General features: G+C 38.1%; 1 protein-coding gene across 2 annotated transcripts in view; it reads right to left on the reverse strand.

Moving 5' to 3' along the window:
* The window catches only part of eeig1a (estrogen-induced osteoclastogenesis regulator 1a), a 97,573-nt gene that overhangs the window by 25,241 nt on the left and 52,841 nt on the right, over positions 1 to 19,491 (reverse strand). For both annotated transcript variants that reach the window (XM_073052435.1, XM_073052434.1), the window contains exons 2-5: positions 16,167 to 16,287; positions 14,735 to 14,764; positions 10,441 to 10,557; positions 8,872 to 8,918 (exon numbers count right to left, since the gene is read on the reverse strand). In XM_073052435.1, the coding sequence (XP_072908536.1) occupies positions 8,872 to 8,918; positions 10,441 to 10,557; positions 14,735 to 14,764; positions 16,167 to 16,287 (315 nt within the window). The remainder of the gene's footprint in view (positions 1 to 8,871; positions 8,919 to 10,440; positions 10,558 to 14,734; positions 14,765 to 16,166; positions 16,288 to 19,491) is intronic.

Raw genomic sequence — 19,491 nt, forward strand, 5'->3', positions numbered from 1 at the left:
CTCTGTCCCCAGACCAAGACTGGCATAACATTAACCTGCACTGTGCTGTGATGTTCTATATTCTATCAGCAATGTAACTGAAAACCAACTTGTTTTCTCTTTCTAGTTCTGAGATGTCTTACACCTGAAATATTAACAGTTTCTCTTTCCACAGATGCTTTCTGACCTGCTGAGTAATTCCAGCATTTTCTATTTTTAGATAGAAAAGGTACCTTGTGATTTCAGGTTCTTCTCTCCCGCGCCCCCCCCCCCCCCACTAAACACCATGATCTGAACCCTCCCTAAGTACAGCAGTATTTCTGTGGCAAGCTGCTGAAATTTAACCACCAACCGGCAATACCTATGGGAGCCACATTTTGGATTGTGGTTCGGCCTCACAGATCTGAGCCCAATAAATCTGGATTAATTGGGTATTAGAAGGGCAGATGTGGGCAGAAGGTGCATTCCTATTTAATGCTCCTTCAGTCAATAGAATGAGATTACATGGAAAAAGTATCTAAACATAGTACCTAAATTAAATCACACGAGCCTGTGGGAGGTAGCTTTTAGTTTTCCTTGCCCCCAAGATCAATGATCCAAACAAATTTCTTCATTTGCAGTGATCTACAATTTATTCAATAGTTGTTTTTGCCTACTACCCAAGCACTAGAGGGCAGCATTCAACACCCCCGCCTGCCTCAAACCCTACCTAAAACAGTGAAGCAAAATGGAGATAGGTATATTCTGCCCAATGATTGCCTAGGAAACAATTATTGCTAACCAACCCCAATACAAGATCTGAATACCATGTTGAATTGTTTCAATGTGATGGCAAGCAACGTTTTGTAAAGTGATGTGCAGATTAAAAACAGGCAAAGGGCTGCTAGAAAAGTCAGCTTAGTCAAATGGAGGTCTGGGGACTACTGTGGCTACGTGGAAACAACTGATTTGCTTTGCTTCAAGTAATTGAGCATAATCTTTGATTTTAATCAACTGTGCGCATTTGTCAAGAACAGCCTCCACAACATGCATCGGATTAAATAGATCTGCAAAGATGACATTAACATTGACAGAAAAGCCTTGAGTGAGTGAGAGAAATGCAGCAAGAAATACAAACTGGTGCAACTCTATAAAGCCAGAGTCCTAGGGTATCAATGTAAAAACACCTGCTACAAAAAAATGGAACCCACACCTTTTCTTTCACCCAGTTTTCTTGGCTCTGCCGATTATTAATTGGGGGATAGTATTCACTGAGGGGTGGTAGCCTCCCTATTACTTGTTCAAGAACCTATGCTTTGTGCCATATTGTCACAACACAAAAATAGCTTTGATCTCATCCAACTGCTACACACACAATTCCGTCAGAGCCAAGGCTTTTGTACCGCCTGCCACATTAACACCAAGTTGTACATTTCACAACTAATCATCATCAACCTCAAGCAATCACACACAAAACAGTTGGAAGGAAGTGATCACATCGACATGATGCTGAAAATCACTTTCCTCTGTTGTCATTTATATTTTTCACTTTTTAGAAGTTTTTTAAAAAAAAACACGCATTGGAATCCATTGTGAAACTTCCTTCAGGATAGGTTGGAGCTCTCCAACAGCTGTGCCTTTACGAAAATAGTCTTTGCATGAATGTAAAAGTAATTAATATTTTGCACATTTTGATTTTGTAGCCAAACACAAATGTACTAAAATGAAAATTAAAAGTCAACAGAGTAATTTTCACAATAATACTTCAGATTTGCACACTTGGCAAATGTTTGCATGATATGCAGTCCTACGAAGTACATGCCTTCTGCCATGGTTGTTACTTAAATAAAGGATAATTGTTTTAGTTGTGACTGTTGATACTGAAAGACCAAAATTTTATGAATTTTTATTAATGAGGAACCACCACTCATTTTCATGTGAATCCTCAATCCAAATTTAACTCTTGGATCCAAGGCATTTGAAAGTTTTGAAATGCCTGTTTCGCTGCTGCAGCTACTGTGCGATTGGAAAAATCTCCGGGAGGAAGGCCCCGAAACCTCGGCTTTGCCTGTTGCTTGGTGGCTGGTTCCGGGGTCGAAGCGCTCAGCAGAGATGGTGCTCGGTGTCGGAGAGCTAGTCGGAGGCTCGAAGTTTTCAGATGGAGTTGGCTGTGGTCAGAGCTCCCAAAGTGCTGTATCAGCAAGAAGGAGTTTTTCTTCCTTCTACCGTCTGTGTGAGATGATGGGCTGTCAGGACTTTGAGACTTTTTTTTAAAACCGTGCCATGGTCTGCTCTTTATCAGATAATGGTATTGCTTTGCACTGTTGAAACTATGTGTTATAATTATGTGGTCTTTGTCAGGTAGTCTTTTATCAATTATGGTTTTGTCTGCATTGTTGAAACTATATGTTAACTATAACTATGTGGTTTTGTGTAGGTCTTGTAGCTTTAGGTTTGTCTGATGGGTTTGTAGTTCCTTTCTGGGGAACGTGCTAAGACGGTAGCGCGATATCGATACGCAGCAGCCTCTCCCGTCTCTGGATTGGGGATTACCAAACATTATGTGGTTTTTCTTGTGTGGTCTGTTTTGTGCTTTTTCGTGATATCATTCTGGAGAACGTTGTTTCATTTTTTAACTGCATTGTATTTGTGGTTTATAAATGACAAACTGAATCTGAATCCGATCTCCAAAATGTTGTGATGAGAGGAGTACACCAAAATGAAAAGGAAGACTGGCTGGAGAAATGACCTTCAACGTGTGAATTTGGTGACAAAGTTTAATAGCTTTTGGCGCACTGCGTAATGTAGATAAGATTCTCAATCACAATCCAATTAAATTCCACACATTAATTCTTTCTGGAATGTGCACAAATTAGCAGAAAACTGCTGAAGATACAAAAGGTTGCCCAAGAGGAGAAATGGAAAGTTGAGGTGGTAGCAAGCAAAAGATGGTGTTGTAACAAAAGTTGTTTCTTCCCCCCCACCCCCCATTCTCCTCAAAATGGTTCATGAAGAACAGGATGAATGTTGTGGGGAAAGGACATGCAGAGAGAAAGACAGACAAACAGACATCATTATCATCACAATTACTGAAACTAACAAGATACATTAAGGAAACTATTCCTTGTGGGATTCAGGTTACTTGTAAATTTATTCCCAAAATGAATGAGGATGTAAATGTTCGTGCGTCATAAATAATTCACACATCTTCAACGGCAAAATTTAATTGACATTAAATGGCAATTTAGAATATATTTAAAGCAACACTAGTTAAAGAATAATGAAATTTATTTTACCGTTTTCACTGCCCATTAAGACTTTGCCAATAAATGAAAAGATTGATAATGACTGTAATGTTAATCAGTTGCTGTGTTCAAACAGTTCATATATGTAATGTACATCTTTTATCCATCTCATCTTTATTTGCTTTTACCTGCTGTCACTACATCAACTAGGCACATGCTGAAGTGTGTTTAGTGCTTAATTCATTATCTGAAAATTGTATGGCTGGAAAAAAATTGTCAGGCAACTTATTGTTTGGATGTCATCCAGTTATTGTTCAACATAAAGTGCACATTTATCAAGAGAGTAATGTCAGGGGTGAAACTATCACAGTAACTGCATTAACAAACCAATTGATTTTTCTATGCAATCTTTTGGCAAATTCATACCATGAAATATTACCCTTGTGTCATTTGATTGCTTTGTCACTGCGCAATCTGTATATAGAATCTACCTTTACGTTGTTTCACCAGAATGGACTCAGTTTTTTTTTTAAAAAAGGTATCAAAAAATGGATTACATGCAACTGCCTTAGACAAGTTAATTTAGCAAGAAATAATGATTCAATATATCATTCATGTAGTAAAATTTATAGCTCACAATACATACAAGCCAACTTTTACCAGGCAGTCTGCTTATATGCATGAAAAATGCTCAAGCGTTTCATTAATATTTAAGAGGAGAATATTTGGTAGCTCTTAGATAAATAATACTTTTGAGAAGTTTCTTTTAATATCATATTATCTACATTTGGCATAGAGATTGACATTCATATAGCGCCCCTGCACTCACTATTATTTTTGGAAAGCAAATATAACAATAGGAAATTCACTAGACACCCCTTTCCCTGAAAACAATCTCACCTAATCAACCTCTGCTTAATGGCTCCCAAATTTGCTCTAACCCATTTCAGGACTCTAAACTACAAACCAGCTGTATCTTTCTCCATAACTATTTTAAAACTAATACAATTATGGTCACTGAAACTCAATTGATTTGTTACACCCTCTCTAGTAGTTCCCTCTACATTGAATAAGGAAATATTTCACAAATTCCACTCTGACCATGTTTTTAAAACATAGCTGGTCTTGTCAATATTAGTGAAATTAAAATCTCCTACTGATACTACCCAATTATATTCACAACTGGCTGCTCTCATTACATATCTGTTCCAACAATTCCAACTGACTATTGGGGGCCTATAATACAATCAGATTAACCGTCCCCTTCTTTAAGTTACAAACTTTCAAGATGACAGCTAGTCCAGTCAGAGCAGCCACTTCAGCTTCAACTAATGGGAGTAATCTTTCTTATGATCACAAGACACTGCTGGAAAATAAACTAGATTACCTGCATCCGAGACTGACTCAGCGTGAAATGGACAGCTGTGCGCTCATTCTGATGGAAATACGGCTCCAGGATACCACCCCTGAAGCAGGCATCCAACTGGAGGGTTTCATTTCTATTCAGGCTGACAGAATTCCCATGGTGGTGGTGGTGGTGTTAATAAGAACTGGTGTGTAACTGCTTTGGTAGTAACGACCCACTGTTTATTTATGGTAGAGTTTGTAATGGTCAAGTGTTTACTGAGGGAGTTCACTGACATTGTGACTGTGGCTGTATACATCCCCACCCTGTGCTAATGCTGGAGAGCTGTTGCATGAGCTCTACGGATCTGACTTGCAAATCACAAACCTCAATGGTTTATTGTTGCTGGAGATTTCAACCGTACTGATTTAAAAATAATCCTGTTGACTTGGCCACCAGAGGTGAGAACCATTAGACTGGTTTATACCAACATCTCTGGTGTATACAAAGCTTCTCACTGTCCAACCTTGGATTCTCTGACCACTAATCTGTTATACTATACAAAAGGCTGCATGAACTCAGCAGGTCGGGCAGCATCCGTTGAAAGGAGCAGACAATGTTTTGGGCCAAGAGTCTCGGCCCGAAACATCGACTGCTCCTTTCAACGGATGCTGCCCGACCTACTGAGTTCATCCAGCCTTTTTGTATGGCTTGATTTGACCACAGCGTCTGCAGTGTACTTTGTGTTTACTAATCTGTTATGTTATTCCTGCATACTGACTAATTAAACATGACAAATCAATTCAAAGGGAAATAAAGATCTAACCAGAAGGAACCACCCACCTCAACGTTACAGGACCGTTTAGAAAACATGGAATCGAACATGTTCAGGGAGGAGCTACCAATGACCTTAACATTGATGAATATGCAAGATCTGTGTCTAGCGACATAGAGAAGTGGATTGAGGATGTGTCACCTATTAAACTCATCTATAATAGGGCAACTCTGAAGCCATGGCTGACAGCAGAGGTATGGGCACGGCTGAGAGACTGGGATGCTGTCTTCAGCATCAAAGTGATTACCAACAGTCTTGGTAACCCTTGTCAAAAACCTTGGTGTGATATTTGATTCCGCCTTTAAGTTTTGACAAGTTATTGCAGTAGTAAAGACCAGTTTTTTCCAACTTCATACTATTGCCAAAAATCAAGTCGTTTCTCTCTTTCAAAGATCTCGAGAAAGTCATCCACGCCCTTATATCCTCCCGCTTGGACTATTCCAACTCCCTGTATACTGGGATTAGTCAGTCGTCTCTCTCCCATCTGTAGCTGGTCCAGAATGCCGCAGCCAGGCTCCTGCAGGTGCCTGGAAGAGGGACCATATTACTTGTATCCTGGCCTCCCTCCACTGGCTACCAGTACAGTTTAGAATTGATTTTAAGGTTCTCCTGTTTGTTTATAAAGCCCTAAATGGGCTGGTCCCCTGCTATATCACAGACCTTTTAACCCCTTATTCTACTTCCAGGTCCCTCAGATCGGTTGACTTGGGGCTCCTGGCTGTCCCGCGATCGAAATTTAAGCTCGGGGTGACCGTGCCTTTGCTGTTGCAGCCCCTAGACTGTGGAACAGCATTCCCCTCCCTATCAGATCTTCCCCCTCCATTGACTCTTTTAAGTCCAGGCTCAAAACTTATCCTTATTCACTAACATTTGATTATTCTTGACGTGGGTGATTTTTGGCTTGTGCCTAGGCTCATGTGTTGTTTATTTTGAGCCTATAAGCTGAGTGTCTTGTTGTTTATATGTGTTTCTTGTATTTGTGATTTTAGCTACCTGTTATGGTTTGTACAGCACTTTGGTCAACATGGGTTGTTTTTAAATGTGCTTTATAAATAAATTTGACTTGACTTCAGATCAGGGAATAAGACAGTTCTCAGGCAAGCTTTCCTGCACCATCGGGAAGACAAAAATGGGATTATATACAGAAAATATACAGCCATTTTTGTGACATCAGAGACCTGAGGCACATGTGGCAGGGCATTCAGACCACAACAGACTACCTTTATCAGGATAGCTGTGTATGCAGGACCCTTAGCATTGTCAACAATACTTCCCATCTGCCCAACCTCTTTAACCCCCTACCATTAAGCAGGAGGTAACAGAAAACTAGGACAAGAACTGTTAGGAAGGAAAACAGCTTCTTCCCCCACACTACTGAATTTAAAACTGCCACCACCCAGGTTTCATGTATGAAGCATCAGTAGCATTATATTGTTTACTTTTAAAAACTTGTATGGTATATGCACCATATGATTTGTAGTATTACTTTGTGTTATGTGTACGAGTTATATGTACTGTGTTGTGTGCCTTTGTCCGGAGGAACATTGTTTGGTTTGGCGTGATATATGTATATATGAATGACTACAAACTGAGATTGAACTTGATGTCACCTCAATGGTTGATCCACCAAGGATATCCTCTCCAAGGGCCATTGCTTTGTCCTTTCATCAAGGCAACTCCCTCTCCTCTCTTACCTATACCTCAGAAATGTCTGTAGCATCTGTATCCTGGAACATTGAGCTGCCATTCCTGCCCTTCCCTCAGCCATGGTTGTTATGTCTATGATATCCTCATCCAGAGCCAATCCACACCTTGAGCTGACTTTCCTTACTTGTTGAGTCTCTTACATTGAATTAAATGCAGTTTAAACTGAAGGTCTTTCTCCCTTTGCTGTGCTCCTGTTTATCCTGATGATTAAACTGTCTCACTGACTTGCGTCACCCCTTGATTTCTCATCAGCCACTCTGCTGGTCAGAGTCCACTTCCCTGCCACTAGTTAAACCCAACTGAGTAACACTAGAAAAATTTCTAAGCCTGATATTGGTCCCTCTCTAGTGCAGGTGCAACTAGTCTTTCTGGTACAAGTCATCCCTTTCCCAGAAGTTTCAATGATCCAAAAACTTGAATCCCAGCTCCCTGATGGATTTTAAAAAACATTTAACAGTATCCAGTAGTTATAAAGTACAAGGGTCTCAGCCCAAAACGTCAACTGTTTACTCATTTCCATTGATGCTGCCTGGCCTGCTGAGTTCCTCCAGTATTTTGTGTGTTGCTTAGATTACAAAGCATGTGTATTTGGAAAAATGCACTGTTTGAATCTTTCTATCCACATAATGTAATCCCCAAAAGAACATTGCTTCTATTGTTAATCTAATGGTGACAAACAGTAACCTTTTCGAAAATAAAGTACCGGTAGTCTATTTGAGATCATCCAAATCAGAGAGTGGCAGATCACAGATGTTCCAGTTCACTTGTACACATTTTTACTAACACTTGCTAACAACTCTTCAGACTTGTCCAACATCACAAATTTTTGATGCTGCCAACTAGGAATCCAATTTTAGCTATTTTACTAACATGATTTCTATTTGTGTGTGTGGCCAAACTGATTACAAAAATTGCTCCCAGATTTCAACTGTATCAAAGTTACACATGTGGGATCTGGACATTGCACCACAACAATGTCAAAGGGCAAACAGATTTCCATTGCTCTTCAACTTTGTCTTTAACGAATCAGCAATTGATTGAAGTTTGCCCTAGGTCTTAATGGACCATTACTCTGCTGGCAACCCAGTGACAACATACACTCTGTGCCCACTTTATTAGGTACATCTGAAATATCTAATCACTCAATCATGTGCAACAACTCAATGCATAAAAGCATGCAGACATGGTCAAGAGGTTCAATTATTGTTGAGGACAAACATCAAGAAATGTAAACTAAGTGACTGTGGAATGATTGTTGGTGCCAGACTGGGTGGTTTGAGTATCTCAAAAACTGCTGATCTCCTGGGATTTTTAGGCACAGTCACTAGACTGTACAGAGAATGGTGCAAAATATATATCTCCAGTGACTGGCAGTTCTTTTGATTAAAACACCTTGTTAATGAGAGAGGTCAGAGGAGAACAGTCAGACTGTTTCAAGCTGACACAAATGTGACAGGAACTCCAATAACCATGCACAACAATGGTGTGCAGAAGAACATCTTTGAATGCACATCACGTTGAACCTTTGAAGTGGATGGGCTACAGAAGAAGACCAGATCAGGTTCTCAGGTACACTTCTATACCAGCTTTACAGAACATTATACCAAGCTAAATAAAGTACTGCAATAGAAGCTAAGTTGTGGTAGTGAATTATATTTTTAGAAGAATAATTGTCCTTAAACTATAAACATGAAAATGCAGGTTACTATTTGATGTAGTAGTGTGAACCAAGTCACATCTGTAGTAAATTTACAAGTCAAGGTGGATACTGAAGTACTTACGTTTTGAAGCATGGATCTCCTGACAACAGTTGCATACCTATAGTAACCTGCAAAGAGAAAAAGCTTGTGTAAGAAACAAGGAAAAAAATGTTTCTTTCAAAAGAAATCTTCACTTGCTAGTTGATTAGGAAGCAGTAATTTAATCCAGAGATCAAGAAATCTCAAACAGAAATATTAGAAGGCATTAAAACCCCACATAAAAAACACAATTACTTCCTGCTCAACATTTTGAAAGTGGGATATACATTTGTAATTTGTGACCACGATTTCCAATGTCTTGCTGACTGCACTGTCGTGACTGATAACCAACGCAGAGGGGTTTCCAAGCAGTGTTCAGACTACAGTCAGCATAAACTAAAGCATTAGACTACCCTTATGGCTTACTGGATGACTTGTGCTACCAGACTTTCCGCCATTTCCAAATATGTACAATCAAACATATGTAGTTACATAGAAAAATTTTCAATTAAAAATATAAATTAATTCTATATTGTGTATATTTACACACATACACATTTTATATATTATATATATATATTCAGAATTGCATTCAATGTTAATGGAATTTCCAAGTGCCAACCCACACCAGGTAACAGGTACAGATATCGGAAAAATAATAAACCACAGCCAGTTAGCATTTCTCTAGGAACTGCATGTTAACTAAGGATGACAGTAGTTTAGTTATCTACTGTTGACCACAGTGCAATATTTCTCCCCCCACCCCACCCCCCCCAAGAGGTTCTGCACTGTGGAGTCCACACAGCAGACAGCATGTAAATTAATATGCAGTTACAAAACTTAGGCAAACCTTTACTTTAAGATTGGAGCACAAAAGTAAGGAATTTGTGCTGTAATAAGAGTGCCGCTTTTGTAAATTGCTCCGACGTTGGTATATTCCTTTTTATCCAAGGAAGAATATAGCAACATTGGAGCAACTTGCATTGACCCAATTTATTCCCGGGAAGAGGAGGTTGCCCTTCCAGGATAGAGTGTAGAAGATAGCTCTATGTCTTTCTGCATAACAGAAGTGCCCGTGCTTAAAAATAAATCAAATTTTCACATCCATCTCAGTCGACTTAGTCTTCCTTTTTCTTTTTATGTTACTGGAGTTGGAGAACAAGAGGTGATCTGATTGTAACATCTCATCAGGCAGACAAGTGCTCAGCTGCTGTTTCCTTTAGCTGCATTCTAAAACTAGGGGCTTTAGCCTTGGGAAGAGTGGTTTGTCATTAATTCCCCCCCCCCCCTCTATTTGAGAAGGATGCTGACCTTGAGGCATCCATTCTCCATTAAAGTACAGTGGTCATTTAATACAGTTAATCCAGAATCAATCAATACTAAGATTGCTGAGGGAATCAAGGAGAATAGGCTGGGGTGGTGGGAGCAGGGAAGTGGGATAGGAGGAAATGTTGAGGTTGAAAATTAGACAAGGCATAAGACTCACTGATCTGATAGAAAACCGAACTGTTTTGAATTTTCATTTACAGCAGCTAAGGCTTTGTTCTTAAAAACAATGTTCTTATTTTAAAAACTATTTTAAACACCTATGTCCTCTATCACCAATTGTACCTTGAGTATGGAATTGTCCTGCCGAGTATTCTTTGTGTCATAACCCTCTAGTAAACAGCAGCGTGCAGTGGAGCCTGACCCTGCAAACTCCGCTAGATTGAGATCAGCAAACCCAAGCTGGCAGAGATAGAAAAAAAACAAGGATCATAGTAACACTGAACAACAAAATCAATGAAATCAAAAGAATTTTATTCTCGTTACTACACCATATTCTTAATATTTTCTTACACTTTACAAAAAATAATGTTTATTAATACCATTACTGGAGGCTGTCTCATGCATAATAGGTTTATTATTCAACTTATTAATTCTAAGCTTTAGTTTTCCATTCTACAACAGAAGTAGTTTCCATCAGCAGGAAAAACTACTTGACCGCATGTCTCTACAAACTGGCATGACCTTCCCAAGTTGTACAGCGAATCAATGCTTATGTAGAAGTAATGATTAAACAACAAAATACATTGCACATGCCGATTTGGACATGCAAAAGTGAAAACTAATCTGTAATTACTTTTAACAATCAAATATAAACTGAAAACACAGATGTACTTTTCAATTGAACTGACATCAAAGCTGCATCATTTTATATACTACAAGGTCAGGCCAAATCCAAAACTCACTTGTCGATAAATAAGAACAAAATAACAGTGGTTTAAAATAGTTATCATGTTTTGAAAAACTAATAAAAAAATTTTTTAAAAAATAGTTATCAAGGATTATAAAGGGATTTTTAAAAACACCATGATTATCTGCAAATCAAATGTGCAAATCCTGTTTTGTGGATATGGTAGTGTTTCAAGAATCATTACCACAACACCAGGAAAAATGACACACCAAACATATCCAATGAACTTGAACCAAACTAATGAAAGTATACTGATGAAAAGATATGATGTATTTGAGAAAATCTGATTTAGATGTTACAAAATATTTAGAAGTATCTTAATAAAACCAAAATACTTTGAGTGGTGCTGCGATGATTAGAGTGACAAGTAGTGTCTGTCCAGTACAATGAAGTCAAGTAAGCTCGTAGAACAGATTTGATGGACTAAATAGCCTAATGCTGCTCCTGTGTTTTGCGGTCTTATGGTCTAAATTAGCTTGGTATCACAACAGAATAAGTAAATTGGATTTAAAACAAAATCCCCATAAGGCTGTTAAGTACACATGAAATCAGGAAGTGTTAGTGTCTTTAGGATAGAGAGATAAGCACAGAGTTCAAACATGTATCTGTAGACATCATGTATAGTTGCATCCATCTATACTGCAGTGCCTAATGATAAACTACTTCTGTGGTTCAAACAAATCACTATAATTGATCAGTTGTTATCCTGTTGCTAATCAATCACAGCAAACAGGCAATGCTATAATTTACTGTTTACGGGAACACAGTACAAAAGCAGGGAGGATATGCTTCAGTTATGTTGGGCACTATAAAGACCACATGTGGACTACTGCACATAATGTTAGTGTCTTTATTTAAGGATGGATATAAATAAATGCCTTGGAAACAGTTCAGAAATAATTCACCAAACTGCTGTCTGGAATGGCCATTTTGTTCTCAGAAAGGTCGGAGAGGCTAGACATGAATTAGCTGGAACTTAAGAAGAATGAGAATTAGCGACTAAAACACGGGGAGATCTTGACAAAGTGGATGTGGAGACTGCCTCCTGTAGAAGAATCTAGAATTTGGGGTCACTATTTAACAATTAAGGGTTGTCAACTTAAGTCAAGAAACAAGCTGAACTGTTTTCCTCTGACAAGCCTGCAACTCTACGTAATGTACTTTAAATAAACCCAGGAGATTCAGTTCTCAACTTTTAATATTCACCATCAGCATTGGATTGAAAACAAAACTGCACTGAAAAGATTAAATACAGATGTTCATGGAGCTTAATTCATTTACAGTTGAAATGACAGGTGAGCTGATTTCCAGAGATGGAGGGAAATAAAAGTGAAAGGACTTCCAGCAATGTTTCTCATTGTTTAATCCTGAAAGTAGTGCAAAGTCCTGGAAACATGTATCTGATTAACAGAAAGTAGCAAGTGAACTAAAGATAACTGGGAATGAATTGGAGGAGAAAAAAATGGGTTTTAAAATTGTCTGGGTGGCAGGGCAAGGATAGGGAAAATGATTGAGGAAAAGAAAACCTTATTTTCTCAAAAAAATATTCATTCTAACAATCTATGGTGAAGCAAAATTGAGTTCTTGTTCCTAGATATAAGGAAATATAAAGCAGAACATTTACCTCTATAAAAATATATTTATTTTGATTTACATTTTTTACCTACATGCTAAATTAAACATTTTACTGCTCAGATCTTTTAAACTCATTTAAATTCACATTCCAGTATTTCATCTAAAATTCTTGTCAGTGAAACTCTGTGGCTCCAGCACAAAACGTCAGATCACAAGCAATCTATTCCTCCATTAGTTTCTTGCTTTGATGCACATACAAGTTATTCACCCTAATTCTGCCAATTTTAGAACCATGATACCAGATGTTGAGGGTTTTAAGAAATTTACATCTGTGAGAAGGAGAATGCATTGAAGCATTTAATAGCATGAAGCAGTTAGCGTTCTGAACCAGTTAACCCCAAGAGCATGAGCAGGAAGAATAGCTGAAAAAAAAAGAATTGAGTATGTTCATACTTTTGTTTAAGTGGTGAAAAGATACACTCCGGAAGAGGAAGAAACTCCAGCAGGAGTATTAAAATCTCAGGTTAATTGAAGCAGAATATTCAACCACTGAATCGCCTGAAATGTGATACCAAATTGGAAATGGGGTGGTATGGTAGCATAGCTGTTAAAACATCACTTCACAGCATCAGCTTTCACCGATCGGAGTTCAATTCCTGACACTGCTGCAAGGCGTTTGTGTGATCTTCCCACAACCACGTGCCTTCTCTGGGTGCTCCAGTTTTCTCCCATATTCCAAAGACATACGGTTAGGGTTAGTGAGTTGTGCATGCTATGTTGGTGCCCAGCACAATCCTTGCTGATTTGATTTGACGCAGACACCACATTTCACTGTTCATTTGTTTTGATGTGCATTTAACAAACAAAGTTAATCTTTAAAAATATTATGCATTACAGAAACCACCTTCTCACTTAGATAACTAGCCCTGCCAGTTAGCATAATTAACATGAAAGAACACTACACCCTTATATTATTTTCCAAAAACATTTATTACTTGTCTTACCTCCTAGGTAATGCGCATTTTAAGATGGCCATTCACTATTTATAGCAACAAAGCCCTTAACATTGTGACAAACTTGGTGCATGTCCAATAGCCAGCTGAGACTATGCTTAAAATAAAATGTACGTACAACTGCATCAACTGTTATCTTGCAGACTCACCATAGCAACTGTAACAGGGAACAATGTTAGAAATGTTATTTCCCTGTTGATGAATATATTGAAGGACAACTCAATTTTTTTTCTTTCAGGGACGAAAGGAAGTGATTTAACATTACTGGGGAACATTATTAGACTTGAGGCTTTCCCAGAAAGCAGTGAAAAAGAGTGAAGTACTAGGAGCATTTGGAAATCTTAGCACAGAGGTGACAATATGTAGGCCTATTTTTCCTGACCTACTGCATAAATATGGCGAGGAAACAAATGGTGTTGCAATATTATTGAAGTTGACCATATTTTCTCAAAAACATTTAGGAGTCAGAGTTGATGTCATAAAATTACTGGGAATGCAAACAAGCATGACATTTTGCACATAGTTGGATCCCACAAAATAAAAAGGGAACTAAGTGAGCATATTTAACACTAAAAAAAAGTAAGTGGGGAATTTCAGCATAATACTGGGAAAACCTGAGTAACCAGCTACTCTATGTCTACATTAACATCCGCCTACATTAGAGGAACATGTAGATGATGGCCTTTTTTAAACATCTTATTCAAAGGAATGTGGTTTCACAAGCACAGTATTCACTCATGGCTGCATTAGTTGCAACTGGGTGCTCAAGGTCAGGATTGAACTCAAACATCTGACCTTAGCGAGAATTATACTAACTGAAACAGAGGCCTCTGGCTTTAAAGTAGAATTGCAATCGATTTGGGAAACAAAATATTAGGCTTAAATAAAAGTTACAAGTGGGAGCAGGCTTGATAGAATGATGCCTGAGGTAAAGTGCTTTCCTAATAAATGATATTTTATTTCACACCAATCTAAATTTTGTACAATGACAACATTCCGATCAAATCAACTCCTGGACTTTACATCATACCATCAGTTTATGACTAACATGCCACCATTTGCTGGAGGTGTATAATATTACCTTAGAGTACGCCTTTCCACCTTTCAGTTCCTGCAACAAAATGGAAAAGATTAATACTTAATTTTTTTTACACTATTCTTAGCTTTATTCAAGGATAGGATGGGCATATGAAAGTTTACCAATGTAGTGTTTTAAAAATCTTAGAAAATGTCTTGGTTATTTTAACAGGAAATAAGAAAATGTTGGTATTCCAAGATGTCCAACAAAGGCTTTGATTGGAAAAGGACAAATCATGAAGAATGAAATGTAATTTTTAAGGTCTACAAGTCAACTTGTGCATTAGAAACAAAATTAATAATTAAGTTAAAAAGGAAAGAACCAAATTGTGGAACAATAATGAAAATCTCAAATCCATGCAAAACACCTGTATCTGAAGTGTGTAGCCTAAAATGTTCAATAGGATACCCCACTCAACTTACGTATTAAGAATGCTTCAATGTTCAATTTTTCTTTGAGTGGAATATTAAAAAATATATCACTACAGACAATACACTATGTGAACATGATTTGTTAATAAAAATGTTTTACAGTTAGCAATGAGTATTAAACTGTGCTTACAAAATTAAATGAAACTTCACAGACTGGAATCCAAACTTGCAGTTTTAAAAGTTTAGATCCATCCAATACTTACAATACTAACTTTTGCTGTTGCTTCACTGTGATGAGCAAATATTTTTCAACATTCATCTAGCACACAATTGCCCAGACACCGACAGGTGAGAAGATAACTACAAGTTGAACATCTCATGTTGTTCTATGCTTCTCATAAAGTAGTCCAAACCAATCAGCAAGTTAATTAACCAGACTGAAGAATGTTCACTGATTCTGATTACAAGTTTAAAAAATGGATACAAATTGCATTTAATTTGTTCAATGCAGGGGAGGTGAAATAACAAAAGGAAGACATAGGATCAGGTGAGAGAGTACACAACAAAAATACCAGCATTAATGTATTTTAAAAAATAGAAAACTTGAGGGTTTTTTTGAGGAATTGAAACTTCACACAAAATAAAATTTAAGCGTCAGCAGTAATTATTATTTAAGTATTTAATCCAAATTGTTGCAGTCCCAACTTTTCTGGACACTTTCACAACAAGAGTTATCAGAAGGTTCTACGAGATTTACTCCATAATGAAGGGTATGTGTTCTGTAACAATGACTAGACAATTATGAAAAACAGTTCCTCGTGCAAATATCCAACCAGAGATGGGAAAGGGATAAATAACCAAATGGGAAAAGAAAATGGTTCCGCAATCAAAAAAAGCTTTACTAAAGAGTTGCATTTTGATCACCTGAAGTTCACAATCATTGAACATGTTCAACATGGAGAAATATTGCCTTTTCACAGAAAAGTTAAATAAAAAGAAAAATGTATTTTATTTCACAGTAGAAACATTTATTTTCATAAGTCATGAATTTTCAAGATACTTACCTTACGTACAGATACTCTGCAAATACAAGGATCTAGTACACCAGTTGCAGGATTTGCACTCATCTTGCAGATGAAGGAAAATTTTTTCTTCCAACGAACACAATTCTCCTGAACTTCCTCTCTGTGAAGAGATAACAAATTTGCTAGTTTCTGCTTTTATCTCATTCTCGTCAATGATATTAGATCAAGCACAACTTCAGATGAGATTTTTCTATGGGTGCAGTCTCTGTCTCAGTTTCTTCTGACAGACAGTTTGCCACAACCACCACTGCACATCTCTTCCAATGGTGGATGTAATGTACACCTCTAAGTTTTGTTTGTTACCTCCAAGATTTACAAGGAGTAAATGTGTACAGGAAGTTGTGGAAGCTTTTTTAAAAAAAACTTTAAATTATGCTCTTTCTTTTGCAGGAAGTCAGCCAGACTGGGAGAACTTCCAAATGGAATAAACGGTTTTATCAAGGAAGTGTAAAGAGAGCTGTAAAATTTCAAGTTCTTTCCATCCACCGCAACTCCCCCCCCCCCCCCCCCGCCATACAATCCAAGGCAGCCATGGTCATAATTGTAAAGGTGCAGAGCTAGAGAGATTGCAATTTTAGAGATCCTTCAACTAAACTACAATTGAGATTTATTTGGATGAAGCAGATTCTCAAAAGCCATCAACACAGCAGTGAGAGGACACTAAAACATTCAGTATATGACCCAAGTTTATGTTTTACCTGGTCAAAAAAGATGAGCGTTGTAGACTGATAGTCAAAGGATGTAAAGAGACAGTGGGTTTGTGAGTTATATTTTGTGCTTTTGGTGATCACTTTCAAAATTAAAATCCTATTTCAGAGCATCAGTTTTCCATGACCAGAAAAAAAAACAGATTTAAAGTATTGTGCTGCAGTGACTTTAATACAACTTTCTTACCATATACATTTGACAGGACATGTATTCACTTAACTTTACTATGGCATTTGTTTAATTTGAGACTAGATACATCAGGTTTAGTAACACTGATATGCTTGGGTCACACATGGAAACAGGCTGAAGGGCAAGACTAAATTCAATCTTGAACTTCAATAGAATAAATTATGTGGTGAATTGCAAGCACTGAAAAGACAGACTGGCACTAATTTCTTAAAGTTAACTCATTATAAAATATATATACAAAAGAGAAAAAAAGACAGCAAAGTCTTTAATTCTCCATTTTGTTGGTCGATATATTCAGTGTGGCTGGTTTATGCATGGTATTTGTGCATCTTTTTTGTACATAGCACCATTGCCACTCATATGGCTCCCTGGGGTGATATACCCTGCCATTGTCTGAGGGGCTTTGCCACTGACACAACTGGCCTGTTGCTTTAATCTCCACAAAATAATTCAACTCAGACATAAAAGTCAATGCAAATTAACTTAGAGTTAACTCTTAGTGTCCCTGCACCAACTTCAATTCAGAAATAACATGAGCAACTGTAAAGAATGAAAGGAAATTAGCTGTCAACTTTTAACAACTAAATCCCTTGACAAAGCTTAGATATTAAAGATTAAACAGCTTAGGCTTGCTATTTGTGCAAGAGCTGCTAACGTTTAATTCGCATGCACTTAAATGCCTCAACCAACCTGTAAAGACACAAGAAATAGCAGTAGATCTTTTAACCCGAGGCCTGTTCCGCCTTCAAGTTCGTGACTAATAATCTTTTGTAATACTACTTTCCATCTTGCCATTATATCCCTTAATGATACACCAGAACATTATAAACCAATGCTCATAGCCTCCCTGTTCTTGTATTCTAAGATTTGGCCAATGAAAGCAAGTAGAACATAAATAGCACAGGGAGAGGCCCACATCTCATGTCTGTGCCAAACTAAACTAAATCTCTTCTGCCTGCACATGATCCATTATCACTCCATTCTTTGCATGTTTATGTGTTTATCAAAAAGCCTCTTAAGTGCCACCTTCGTACCTGGTTCTACCACTACACCTGACAGCCTGTTCCAGGCATCTACCACTGACCTTGCACATCTTTGAACTCCCACCCCACCACCTAAAAAACATATGCTTTGTGTTTGACATTTCTACCCTGGGAGAATGTTCATCACCATCTCACTATCTATGCCTCTCAATCTTCTTAAAATTTCTATCATGTGTCCTCTCAGCCTCTGATGCACCAAAACAACCCAAATTTGCCCAACTTTCCCAATAAACTCATACCCTCTAATGCAGCCAGTATCCCGGTATACACAGAGACACAAGAGACTGCAGATGTTGGTAATCTGCAGTAAAACTCAGTGGGTCAGGCAGAATCCACGTGGGAAATGGACAGTCAACATTTCAAGTCAAGACCCTTCATCTTCAGCATCCCGGCAAATAGCTTTTGTACCATTTCTACACCATTCCTATGGGGGGGGGGGGGGGGGGGAAGAAACCATAAGAATTGCACACGATACTCCAAATGCAGCTCAACAAATGTTTTGCATAGTTGCACATGACTTTCTTATTCTTAAACTCAATAACTCAACCAATGAAGGTGAGCACGTCATGTGCTTTCTTTAATACACTATTTACTTACCTGAACACTAGTGAGCTAAGTCTTGGACCCCAAGATCCACCTGTATATCAATGCAGTTAAAAATTCCTATTAACTGTACATTTTCCTTTTACATTTGACAGCAAAAGTTCAACACCTCACACTTTCCTGGATGAAACTCCATCTGGGATTTCTCAGCCCGGATCTTCAAGCGCCCCTTATATTTTCAACATCTTAATGCCTAGTCTGTGCAACATCTTCAGAATTTTGGATTTGTACATAGAGGCTTCTTTGTTCCACAATACCCTTTACAGCAGGGTTCACCAACCTTTTTTGCACTGTGGACCGGTTTAATGTTGACAATATTCTTGCGGACCGACCGACGGGGTGGGGGGGGGGGGGAATGTTAATCACGACTAGAATATAGGTGATAAGTCAACGATAAGTCACTTATAAGTGGCTAATACACTCAATTTCATTTCTAAAAGGGCTTGCCTAACGAATTTAATATTAAACACAGAGCACATATTTTCCTCTTATGAACATATATAATCATTGCAACACACCAATATCGCTGAATCAATGGGAGCCCTGGTCTTGTTTCCCTGCAACAAGATGGTCCCATTGAGGGGTCATGGGAGACAGCGATACTCAAAGGGGGTTCCTTATGTCCAGTGTATTCCGCAGTTTAGTTTTCATGGCTCTCAGCACGTGCTTCTGTCCCACTTGCTCATGTTTTTTCCCCACTCAATAAACTCAACAGGTTTGTCTTTAAGTGCAGGGTGCTTGGACTCAAGGTCCCGAAGCAG

Source organism: Hemitrygon akajei, chromosome 7, assembly GCF_048418815.1.
Source record: "Hemitrygon akajei chromosome 7, sHemAka1.3, whole genome shotgun sequence".
In the NCBI taxonomy this organism is placed as follows: Eukaryota; Metazoa; Chordata; class Chondrichthyes; order Myliobatiformes; family Dasyatidae; genus Hemitrygon; species Hemitrygon akajei.